Raw genomic sequence first — 12926 nt, forward strand, 5'->3', positions numbered from 1 at the left:
AGAAACACACACACACACTCACAGATGGAGGTGAAAACACCCACACAGGATATACGCAAGTACTGCAGGTACGAGTCACACAGATACACAGATGTACGTGGGAAACACACAATACACGAGCACAGAGGTGAAAAGAACAAATGAGTCATTACACACTCATATTACTGGCAGTTTACAGTGACACTGAATGCCTCTTCACTGGTGTGTGTGTGTGTGTGTGTGTGTGGTGTGGTGTGTGTGTTGTGTGTGTGTGTGTGTGTGTGTGTCCAACAGGATGGGTCAGTGCTTCAGACAGTAGTAGCCGGTTCAGGGGCGATCCAGAATATAGTCTGGATCCCAGATGTGGGTGTAGCCGTCTGCTCCAACAGGTCGAAGGTAAGGCGTCCTGATCCGATTGATGTTTGTCCCTGTTTGTAGCTGCAGCACGAACATTTGATTTATATTGCATCTCTAAAAAAAAAAACTTACAAAGCGCTTTACAAAAGGATTAAAGGTTAAAAAACGAATTAAAGGCAATGCAGTTTATTTATAAAGCACGTTTTATATAACGAGGCAGATTCAAGGTTATGTAGAGTGTAGTTAAAAGAACAGTTCAGAGTTAAAACAACAACTTTATAGTATAGAAAATAATAGAATTATAAAAAGAGATAAAATACTAAAAGCTGGTTCCAGCGCTGTGCTGCATAATGAAGCCACCTCTCCTTGTTTAGATCTGACCACTACCACCACTAGCAGTCCACTAGAGGCATCACAAATAAAACACTGTCCCTAAATAATACCTAAAAGTAGCGTGATTAAATTAATATTTATTTGCTCTCTGGTCTGCTTCATTTCCAGGATGTGCTGGTTGTGAACTGCTCCAAGGAGTTCATGGCGTCCAACCATGTGCTGGCCACGTGCCGCACAGCTCTGAAGAAGCAGGGCGTGGTCGGCCTCAACATGGCTCCCTGCATGAGGGCCTTCCTGGAGAGGCTGCCCGTCATGCTGCAGGAGCAGTACGCCTACGAGAAGGTACGGGGACAATTTAACATGTTCTCCACATTCATGTTTTAACTTCTGTCAACCTTGTTTCTACATAGTTGGAGGACAATTTACTCCCTGATTTCTGGATCATATAAGTTAGTCTCTCGTCAGACTCATTGCAGGAAGAAAACTTCACCCACGTACCCATATTGACTGCTGACTGGTCGCACATAGCCAGATCTCCACACTTCCTTTTAGCAGGTTTGAGGTAGAGTGTGAAAATGAGCAAAAAAAAAAACAGGACAAGACAAGTGACACGTTGCTCAGCCTGTTCGCTGACGTACGGAACAGGTTAGGACAGTTTGAGGTGATTTGAGGGTGATTTTACTTTTAAATTCCATCATTGTCGTTGCTGATGTTTCCCTTTTCTTCCCGACTTCTAGCCCCACGTGGTTTGTGGGGAGCAGCTCGTCCACAGCCCCTACATGCAGTGCCTAGCCTCCCTGGCTGTGGGTCTCCACCTGGACCATCTCCTGTGTCGCCCCCCGGTGCCGCCTCCCCTCCGACACTGCCCGCCGGAGTCTGGCACCGCCGTCTGGTGTGCCAGCGAGTGGGCCTGGCTGGACTGCTTCTCTACAACAGTCAAGGCGGCGGAGGCCCTCGCTCGGGGCGCCACCTTCCCCGAGTCGTTCTCTGTCCCCGACCTGGAGCCCGTGCCCAAAGATGAAATGACTCTGCTCATGGTGAGAGAGGCTTTAACTGCTGGAGCTGTCATTTATAATGTCATTAACACCATCTGTTGCTGATAATAACAGTGTTTGCACTCTGTTTTATTCCAGGACAACAGTAAATGGGGGTCTGGTATGGATGAACAGATCATGTCCTGGGCCACCTCGAGACCAGAGGTAATTTAGATCGATACTTCCATTAGCTGTAAGAAATGGTTTTAAGTTTATTCTCCTCTGACCCTGGTGACAATAACATTTTTCACTCGTGTGTGTGTGTGTGTGTGTGTGTGTGTGTGTGTTTGCAGGACTGGCACCTCGGGGGGAAGTGTGATGTGTTTCTGTGGGGTGCGGGGAGACACGGCCAGCTGGCAGAGGCTGGCAGAAACATCCTGGTACCAACCACCGCCCCGTCCTTCTCTCAGGCACAGCAGGTACACAGACAGTCCTGTCTTTGTTTATTTACATCCACACAACACATCCAGTTACATCACAAGAGAGTAGGACACACGTAGAAGAGTAAATACATGTATTGCCTGTCACACTGTATTTAGGACTTTGTAAGACCCTGTGGACATCCTGACCAACACCTGAGTTTTAGGCCTAAAATATGATTTTGAAAAGGTCTTAAAGTTGGATTGGATTAATTAATAATGTTTTTGGGGAAATATTTATATTAAACATGCTGTATTGACTACTAAAGGAAACAATCATGGAAACAATACAGATTTTCCTTCATATCCTTTGTAAGTTTTTTGCCAGTATGGATATAAAATTGGTCTTAAATTGAATTCGTAGTGGTCTTAAAAAGTCTAAAGTTTAACCTGTTGAAACCTTAAATGTACATAATCTGGCTGCAATAGATACATATTTTTACATGCTGCTGCTTTGATTTTGACCATTTAAAAAAAATAAAATCCCTCCAGCTTTATAGATGAGAGAAGATTGAATTAATTAACATGAACAGCTTAAAATCTGATTCCTGTTGTCCAGTTTCAGAAAATGTGATTATTGCTCCCGTTGTTTATCTGCTGTATACCACCACTGTTCATTTCCTGCATCTGTTTCCTCTTTATGTCCTTCCTCACCACTCCTCCGTCAGGTGGTGTGTGGTCAGAACTGCACCTTTGTGATCCAGCCCAACGGGACAGTGCTGGCCTGTGGGGAGGGCAGCTACGGCCGTCTGGGGCAGGGCAACTCTGACGACCTGCACGTTCTCACTGTCATCTCAGCTCTTCAAGGTAAAATATCTGTTCAAACATACTGTTAGCTGATGGCTGATTCACTATTGTACTGTTGTATTGTGTGTCCTTTAACGGCGGTCAGACTGGGATAATGTTGTGGTTTGATGGCATTTTATCGAATTTGAATCCTTTCGATTTGCTTATTGAATGTAATTTGGTTTAAGTAACTTAATTTATAAAGAACAAAGACTCAGATCAGTAATCAGATTTGATTTGTTGAGAAAACAGAAAGCGTCAGAAACTTCTGACTACAACCTGAGAATGAGTGCAGAAGAATGAAATGTTGATTAAATATGGCTTTGTTTATATACCCTTCAAATACAGATTTTTTATATACATTAAAAGGAGATTCTCCTTCAAATTTACACAATGCAATCAACTGCATCAGTTCTCATGAGAAGTCGTCACTTTGTGTTTGTGGAGTTTCAAAGTCAGGGAGGAGAAAGAAAAGTCTGATGTGCTTTTAGAAAAGCTGCCAGTTTGAGCTCTAAAATGAACTAAAATGAATGTAATTAGAATTTTAGTTCCTTTCTTTAACAGCCGTAAAGTGTTCAGCCCTTCTCTGACCGCACCCGTCTCTTCGTCTCAGGTTTTGTCGTGACTCAGCTGGTGACGTCGTGCGGCAGTGACGGCCACTCCATGGCCCTGACGGAGAGCGGTGAGGTGTTCAGCTGGGGGGACGGGGACTACGGTAAGCTGGGCCACGGGAACAGCGACCGCCAGCGCCGACCGAGACAGATCGAAGCCCTGCAAGGAGAGGAGGTGGTGCAGGTCAGTCTTTCCCTCCTCAAGAGTATTTATGAACACAGTGTGCACAGTAAAAAGGATTTTATAGACAGATAATAGATTACTGTGCCCCGTTTACTTCAAGAGTACTTTATAATAATAAACAGTTCAATGGGTTTTTGTTGGCTCAGCTGCACTCACACATTACCTTTGATTGCTGTCCTGCAGATGTCCTGTGGGTTCAAACACTCTGCAGTGGTAACAGCTGATGGGAAGCTGTTCACATTTGGTAACGGCGATTACGGCAGACTGGGTTTAGGAAACACCTCCAACAAGAAGCTGCCAGAGAAGGTCACCGCTCTGGAGGGCTACCAAGTGGGACAGGTAGGACAGGAAGATGTTAGAACTGACCAAAGAGAAACCTTTATGTATACAGCACCTTTCATACAAACATGAACACCTATAAATAAAACTGTGCAAGGCTAAAAATGAATACAATAAAAACAATACAAATCGAAAACTTCAATAAAGTCGATATAAAAAGAAACACCAGGGAGAAAAATAATGTAAAAACCAAAGATTAAAACCTACAAACAAAAGCTAAACATTATTCCAAAGTCAAAGCACTGAGAGAGCTTTGATATCCGGAGGCAGTGAGTTCCACAGTTCAGTCTCTTATGGACGGACCCTCAAGGTCATTTAAAGCTTTATAAACAAGTAAAAGAAAGTTAAAATCAGTTATAATACATTCAGACAGGCCCTGCTGTGATGCATTACAGTAATCTAAACATCAGGTAATAAAAGCGCCAGTCAGTATTTCAGCATCTTTTTGACTTAAATGAGGTCCTGAGATGAAAAAAGGTTTGTTTGTTTGTTTGTTTGTTTTAATTACCTTGTTAAGATAAGAATTAGAATTTAAATCAGAATCTAAAATCACTCCCAGATTTGTGACGTTAGTTTTAATCTGTTTGGTAAAGTCTCCCGGCATCAAGTGTTTACAGACTATTTCCTTCATCATGCTGAGTTTGTTGCCACAGGTATGGCATTATTTTTTCTTTCTTTCTTGTGTTTTGGTTCAGTAAACATGATGATGAACAGCCTCTCAGGGTTTATGTTGACCTGTGTTCCCCCTTCAGGTGGCTTGCGGTTTGAACCACACTTTGGTCGTCTCTGCTGATGGGATGATGGTCTGGGCTTTCGGTGATGGAGACTACGGGAAACTGGGACTTGGCAATTCCACAGCCAAGTCCTCACCTCAGGTAGGCGCTGTGGCACCGTGAGGCCTGCTGTGTTTCCCTCCTCTGAAACTGATTATAGGTAAATGTAATAACATTTTATTTTGAAATTCCTTTAGAAAGTGGACGTGCTGTGTGGAATCAACATCAAGAAAGTGGCTTGTGGGACGCAGTTCTCCGTGGCTTTAACCAAAGATGGCAAAGTTTTCACATTCGGTCAAGGTACGCTGTGGTTTGATGTTCACAGGTTTTTAATATGATAATGATTAGAGCCGCAGTGATTAGTTAGAAGATAAATCCATTAACCGTTTACCACTGATGGCATCAACTCACTCTTCTCTCCCCTGGCTTCCTGTTTGTTTTTTAATTGATTTTAAGATTTCTGGATTTCTGCAGCTCGCTACCTGATCAGCTGAAATTTCCTGCTAACGTCAACACTTTTTGTGTTCTGTTTACTCTTTCACCTTCCTGTGTTAACCTCTTATTTCCGTAAAATCCCTTCTAGGGACGGGTGTTAAGAATTAGCCTCTAACATCCTACAAACACTGTAATACTTGCGTCAGATAGCTGTTGTCATCCTGTCTGTGTTTACTGCATCTGTCCCTACAAACAAATAAACTTTATCGCGAAACTGCATCATTTCTTGTCAGGATCATTTGTGTTTTTTCTTTACCATTTCATTAAAATCTTTGTTTTCCTCCCCCGCTGCAGACCGCCTAATTGGCTTGCCAGAAGGCCGAGCCAGGAACCACAACCGGCCGCAGCAGGTGCCGGCTCTGTCAGGGATCCACATCCAGGATGTCGCTGTAGGAGCTGAACACACTCTGGTGCTCTCCTCCACGGGAGACGTTTACACCTGGGGCAGCAACTCAGAGGGACAGGTAACCTGCTGCTACACTCACTCTGAAAGGTTGTCAGTCAGTCTGAATGGTAGTAGTGGAAAACAGCCTGTCAATAACAGTGAGTTTAAAGGATGAATCATGTTTAAAATCTATTTGCAATAATCCCACAAATGGAGCTGAAACAATGAATTGATGAGTCAATTGTCAGAAAATTACTCAGCAACCATTCTGATCATTTATTGTTTAAGTAATTTAATAAAAATACACTTTTCCAAGCTGTTAGCTCTAATTATTTGCAGTTTTCTTTGAAGATAAACTGCAAATATTTGGAATTTTTGACTTGAAAACAAAGAATTTAAATTAAGTCGACTTGAGCTCTTGGAAACTTCGATGGACATTTTCCAGACCAAATTATTAACTGAATAAACATAATCAAGAATGAAAATAATATGAGTTCTAACTTATAAAAGATAAAAGGTAAAAAGATTGTGTTCACCTGATTATTGTCGCTCATTACGAGTGATCGGGATGATCGTGTGTCATCTATTCAGAAACTTAAGAGAATGACACGAGCGATCAAGTATTGTTAAACTTTTATTCAATTATTTTAATATATATAACTGAACTGAAATGACTTTACGTTTTATAATGTATCTCTGTGCCTCAGCTGTTTTTACACACCCTTTAATTATCGATGAATTGATGTGACGTTGAACTGTGGCTTTGTCGTCTAGCTGGGTCTGGGTCACACCAACCATGTAAGAGAACCTACGGTGCTGACGGTGCTGCAGGGAAAACACATCCACCAGATCTCTGCCGGACGCTGCCACAGTGCTGCCTGGACGGCTCCCTCTGTGCCGCCCCGAGCACCAGGTTGGACACACGCACGCACACACACACACACGCACACACCCCCGCTGTGGCACTGCTGTCTAATATGCAGACTCTTCATCCCTGAGGGTCAGATTTCCTGCGGTGCTGCTGCGACGTGTAGTAAATACCAAACTGGGGCACAGCACATTGTTGTCAGATGAGGCATCGTCATTGTTTGGTGAACAAACACTGCTAAGTCCTCATTCCAGAGGTTATGTGCCAAACGTGATAATAAAACTGAAAACGTGTGTAAATACCTCATAAAATAGAGGCACACTCCCTGATATCGCCTCCTCCAAATACAGATAAAAGGAAAACAGAAAAATCTTTGTGCATCCACTGAAACTACAGCAAATAGACTTGTTTTTTTTCATGCTTCATTTCCAATTCAGTGCTCGATTTGTGGCAGCAACCAAGTTTAAATTAGTTTTTCCACTTCTGTCTTTCTCCTCACCTCCGTCTCCTCCTCAGGCTCGTCGGTTCCTCTCCAGCTGGGTCTTCCTGTGGCGGTGCCGCCTCAGTACAACGGACTGAAAGAGGTCAGCATCGAGGCGGTGAGGGCTCGCCTACGACTCCTCTACCACTTCTCCGACCTCATGTACTCCTCGTGGAGACTGCTCAACCTCAGCCCCAACAACCAGGTAGATAAAGAACCGGGACACATTAGAGGAACGTAGATGAAGTGTTGCTAAACTGCAGTTTTAAATATGTTACCAGTTGTTTACTAAAGAAAAAAAGAGGCCACAACATTGTGTTATGATGTCTGACTCACGCAGCTTGCAGAGCACATCACAGGGTTATCTAATGGTGGTAAAGAGGGTGTAGAAAAGATGTTACACAAAGAGGCAGTACATGAGTCAATAATATATATTTTCGATTCAAACTTCTCTACTTTACATATGATGTCTGACTGAACTTTTTTTTATTAAATTAAAGTAACTAATCTTCAGATTTCTGAGGCAGTAAAAGCTCCAACACGCACAGTGTGACAGTATGCAATGATGGTAAATGTAATTGTTCCTCCTCTGCAGAGCTGTACGTCCCACTACAACGCGGGTACCTGGGGGATTGTTCAGGGCCAGTTGAGGCCCCTGTTGGCCCCCAGAGTGTACACTCTGCCAATGGTGCGCTCCATAGGCAAGACCATGGTTCAAGGGAAGAACTACGGCCCCCAGATCACCGTTAAAAGGATCTCTACACGGTCAGTACTCTCTGCACAATGTCTTATTTTCACAGTACAGAAGTTTTCCTATACAGCAGCAGTCCATATGGCCTTTATTTAAAGTATGGCTGCAACGTATGGTAAAATGTCATATTGCTATGATTTCACTTTTAGGGGACATTTAATGAAACAGTAGACCTCCAGGATGCCCCAACTAAAATTGATCTGATCACACATTGTTAATACATTCATTCATTCCCAATAATAGTTAATTTGCAGTATTTGTAGAGCAGATTTAACAAAGAAATACAAAGAATATAGTCAGGTAATGAAGATGAAATATTATCCATTGAACAGAATGTAAGTCATCCTACAGTCCTCTTAAGATCGTATTCACTGTATAGAAGTTAACAGTAATAAAGCAGACTCACGATCAGACTGTGTGGCTGCTGGATGTCTGTTAACATGAGTGAAAGTTTGTTTTTATGCACTAAATTTGGAAGTTTATTTGTTTTTTGCACAAACCTGCGTCCCAAGGATAAACTTCTGTAACAGTTCTTTTCTCGTTTGTCTCTTTTTCTGTGCAGAGGACGGAAGTGTAAACCGATCTTTGTACAGATCGCTCGGCAGGTTGTGAAGCTGAACGCCTCAGACCTCCGACTGCCCTCCAGGGCCTGGAAGGTCAAACTGGTGGGAGAGGGGGCTGACGATGCGGGGGGCGTGTTTGATGATACAATCACTGAGATGTGTCAGGTATGGAAGGATCAAACACACAATCTGTACGTGTTGGTTAAACCTCACTGGATGTCTTCTGATACATTAATGTTCGTCTCTTTTTGTTCTGTAAATGTGTTTGTAGGAGTTGGAGATGGGCGTGGTGGACCTGCTCATCCCCTCCCCCAACGCCACAGCAGAGGTCGGCTACAACAGAGACAGGTGAGGATGACGGAGCGTGTACAGAGTCGAGACATTCACTGCTCAAATTAACATCAATATAATCGTTTTCTAGCTAATAATAATAACGAAGTGCATCTCAGACCAAAACAACCAGACTCCATTGATTAAATGAAACAGAATAAAACTCACCAAAACCGTAGCTGTTAGGTGTCTCCAAGCAATCACCAACTTCTGGTTTTGGGGTGAAAATAAATCCTGTAATTCACAGACGTAGATGATAAAAACAGCTGAGTTGCAAACGGAAGGACCAGACTGGATTTATAAACAAACCACAGAGGAAGTGTGACATCATTTCCTGCTCAGCACACCATGACTTCACTATATCTTTACATAGCTAACAGTTAAAATAAAACCATGATGCTTTAATTCTGTAATTATATGGAGTTAAATACAGTTCTCAATCCGCAGTCTGACCAATATCATCAGTCAACATAATATTGCATTAATATGATATTCCTCTTTAAAGATGCTATTGATCGATACTGATAGTTTGGCTCCAGAGCTGATAACAGAAACACAGATACACAGGATTATTTTTACTGTTCATCTTTTATCTTTGTAACTTGTTCGAGGTCACTTTCTCCCTCACAGCCTCTCTCACATTGAACCTCTGACAGAATCTGCCTGAAATACGAACTCCACATTTTTAGAAAACAAGAACAAAACTACTGAAATATTACTGCTGAAACCCCAAAACGTCAGACTTTGAAGGGAAAGGTTTATTCACGGTTAACTGAGCTTTCAAATGTGATGGCCATTCGACAAGATCATGTGGAAAACAACTGTCCATTTAATTTAGCTCTCTTCATCCTTGTCGTCGTCTCACGCCGCCCTCCAGCTCCGTCACTGGCGAGGTCTCCCGCTCACCCGGTCGTCTTACACTCATCATTAGAAAACATATTGAAACTATATTTCTGTCCCCTTTGATCCGCCCAGGTTCCTCCTCAACCCGTCGGCGTGCCTGGACGAGCACATGCTTCAGTTCAAGTTCCTGGGCATCCTGATGGGCGTGGCCATCCGCACCAAGAAGCCCCTGGACCTGCACCTGGCGCCGCTGGTGTGGAAACAGCTGTGCTGCATCCCCCTGCTGCTGGAGGACCTGGAGGAAGTGGACCTCCTCTATGTGCAGACGCTCAAAAGCATTCTTCACATTGAAGACAGCGGCATCACCGAGGAGAACTTCCACGAGGTGGGGACGGATTTTTAATACAAACAATTACAGCAAGCGTAGGACATAAGTACACAGGATAAACAGGATAAACAATCAAACAGAATAGTAACAAGTAAAATAATCCAAAGCTCCCAGCAGGACGATCAGTCGCTGACAGACTCGGTTGGTTCTTGGCAGCAGTTTATTTAATTTTTTTCATCTAAATTAGATTAATTTGTTGTTATTATTTCTGTAACTTGGTTTACAAAAACCTGTCCACACAACAGCCGAATTTAGCGAATCTTTATCATATTAGTTTGTTTGTTTGTGTTCTAATCCATTTAATTCAGTTTATTCATTATATGAGTCCAGAATAACAAAAAGTCTCTAAGACACCTGCACAGTAGGAGAAACACTTAAAAGACCATTAGATGGATCGCTGGAATGTTTTGGAATCACCTGAATTTGGGAATTGTTGTGTTTTTGTTACGTTCGAATGAGACGTGTGCGCCACCATGTTTTTACTAAAGTCAGTTTTTAATTTGTATTGTTTTATTCACGTATTTAAGTTAAAAAATGACTTCTGTTTTGTTGTCGGCTTCAAAGATCCAGTATCAGTTGAACTCTAGTTCAACAGTTTGCAACATTCACAAGAACCTAAAGCTACCAGAAATATGAAACTGGGCAAATACAACAGATACAACCACAGAGGTTCATAAAGGAGAGCGGAGGAAATAACAGCGGGATAGCAATAAGTATCTGTGAGGTGTCTGTAATAATGCTAATCTGATGTAATATTAATAATAATAATAAGCTTTATTGTTGGCTTCACAGGCTGATTAAAACACTATAAATCACAGTACAAACCACTAATAACACAACATGTGTTTAAGAATTGAGTAAAGTTATTGAATTTGGTATGAAAGACTTTTTATAAATGTTCTTGGTTGCTGCAGCCAACACAGAATAATACAGATATCTGCTGTATATTAAATATCAGAGCGTGCACACACATCAGATTGGGAACCACCGCCCTTCCACATCCTCGCTGGCTGCAGATCAGAGCGGCGTTACACCGTATTTAAGCTTAATCTCCAACAGCACAATACTAAACACTCACAGGGTGACTGATAATTGTTTTGACAGCGTGGGCAGCGTGTTTACTTCTCCTCGGCCATGTGAACGTTTGATTCGTCAGAAGCACACGCGCGGCGCTAAAAAGAGATAATAAGCAGCCAGCTCGCAGCCTCATGAGCCTGTTTTCATTCCCGTAGCCAGACTCAACCGTCACCAACCAAAGCAAACTTCAAATAATGTCACATACCGCGGCCGCGCCACACCCAGGGAGCTCGCAGGAGCCGGCAGTGAACACGGTGTGATTTATAGGAGGTTAATTCTATTTACCAACCAAACTGACAGTGATGTGGCTCTAACCAGTATGAAAGAGGTACTGCACACTGAATTATAAATGTTAGTACTGGGAGGAAACACATCAACGCTGGTGTGAATATTGACCTTCTTACAGCACCACAGTTATGAAACTGGTATTTTGTGGGTTGAAAATGTCTCAACACGCCTTCTGCTGTATTAAATCATCTCAAGTCGACAGTTCGGGGCGACTGTACGTTAAAACATTTCTATATAAAAACTGTTAACACCCTTTAATCAGAGGAGGGCGGCCCACCTCCCCCAGCACCCATTACAAGTGGAGACGCATCATTCACAGGTGGTATGCTAACTGTTGCTAACCCAGCAGCTGCTCATCAGCCCCCCGACACAGACCTCACACCCCTCCCTGCCAAACCCAAAAACCCCACAGAGCAGCAGAAAGCTAACACATCCCCGGAGCCCCTCGTCTGTCCAAACAACCTCACACGACCTCTGCACTGTAAAGCCCCCGCCTGCAGGAATGCCAGGGCCGCTGTTGATGCAGCATATCCTGCCTGCCGGAGACTTGGCCCCGCTCCCAGCCTTGTAGAGGAGAGAAAGGGGGAGTTTGGAGCCACAACACTGCCACGATGGGCTCCGACAGCCAGGGCGAGGGAGGAGAGGAAGGGGCTGCATCTGCTGCTTTGGCATGAAGAGAGACAGAGAGAGAGAGAGAGAATCTGTCCGCCTTTTCTGTTGGCTTCAGTTTGAGTTCCAGACGAGCCGTCAAACGTCCCACCGTGATATTATAATCGTTGTCGGTTGCCAGGCCAGTGAACACATGAATACATTTCAGCTTTTGTAAGCGAGCGGTTACGTCACTGTTCATTCAAAGGAAAAGCTTTGAGTGTCTCAGATCAGTGCAGGGTTGCTAATCACTACCTGTTCCTGGAACAGCTCCATGTAACGCTCAGTTAACCTCCTGGAAAACCTGGAAAATCTCAACATTTAGAGACTGGTTATCCAGTCATGGAAACATCTGGAAATGTTCAAATTAAAAAAAACTAATATCCTGTAAATAATCAGTTTAATTGTGTTTAGCCCCTGAATTCATCCTTCAGCCAGTCTTGTTCTTCCTTATTTTTGTGGGAATATTGAACACTTCTTTGTGCCACCAACTATCGATCATCGATTATTGGCCTGATTATTCTTTGTGTTTGTTTTCCAGATGATTCCTCTGGATTCCTTTGTCGGGCAGAGTGCAGATGGTAAGATGGTGCCCATCATCCCGGGAGGAAACAGCATCCCGCTCACTTTCTCCAACAGGAAGGAGTACGTGGAACGAGCTATTGAGTACCGGCTGCATGAAATCGATCGACAGGTAAGATCTGATGAGAGTAGAACTAAACGTGACTCTTTATCGTTCAGGATGAGAACAGAGACAGAGGTGATGTTATAGTATCACATTTCACTATCGGAGGTTACAAAGTGAATCTGATCTTCAGTTTCTTCCTGGCAGAAAAAGTGAAACCTCCAAAAAAAAAAACAATCATTTTACGTAGCAGATGGTAAAACCGACCGGCTTCATAGTTCGAGATAACGAGACCTTTTTCTAATTGTAACGTTAATAACAACCGCCGACTCAAACATAAACCATCTCCTCCCCCCCCTCCTCCTCCTC

General features: G+C 43.1%; 1 protein-coding gene across 1 annotated transcript in view; it reads left to right on the forward strand.

Annotated features, from left to right (window-relative positions):
- Positions 1-12926, forward strand: part of herc1 (HECT and RLD domain containing E3 ubiquitin protein ligase family member 1) — a 56212-nt gene that overhangs the window by 41368 nt on the left and 1918 nt on the right. Inside the window, 18 exon segments of the mRNA XM_035682514.1 lie at positions 274-375; positions 838-1011; positions 1407-1706; positions 1803-1868; positions 1997-2122; positions 2791-2929; positions 3522-3703; positions 3887-4042; positions 4795-4917; positions 5013-5115; positions 5605-5774; positions 6470-6608; positions 7080-7249; positions 7640-7809; positions 8358-8523; positions 8630-8706; positions 9664-9916; positions 12474-12626. Of these exon segments, the coding sequence (XP_035538407.1) occupies positions 274-375; positions 838-1011; positions 1407-1706; positions 1803-1868; positions 1997-2122; positions 2791-2929; positions 3522-3703; positions 3887-4042; positions 4795-4917; positions 5013-5115; positions 5605-5774; positions 6470-6608; positions 7080-7249; positions 7640-7809; positions 8358-8523; positions 8630-8706; positions 9664-9916; positions 12474-12626 (2769 nt within the window).

The sequence above is a fragment of the Morone saxatilis genome, unplaced genomic scaffold (assembly GCF_004916995.1).
Source record: "Morone saxatilis isolate NCDOM2014 unplaced genomic scaffold, NCSU_SB_2.0 Contig11, whole genome shotgun sequence".
Classification (NCBI taxonomy): Eukaryota; Metazoa; Chordata; class Actinopteri; family Moronidae; genus Morone; species Morone saxatilis.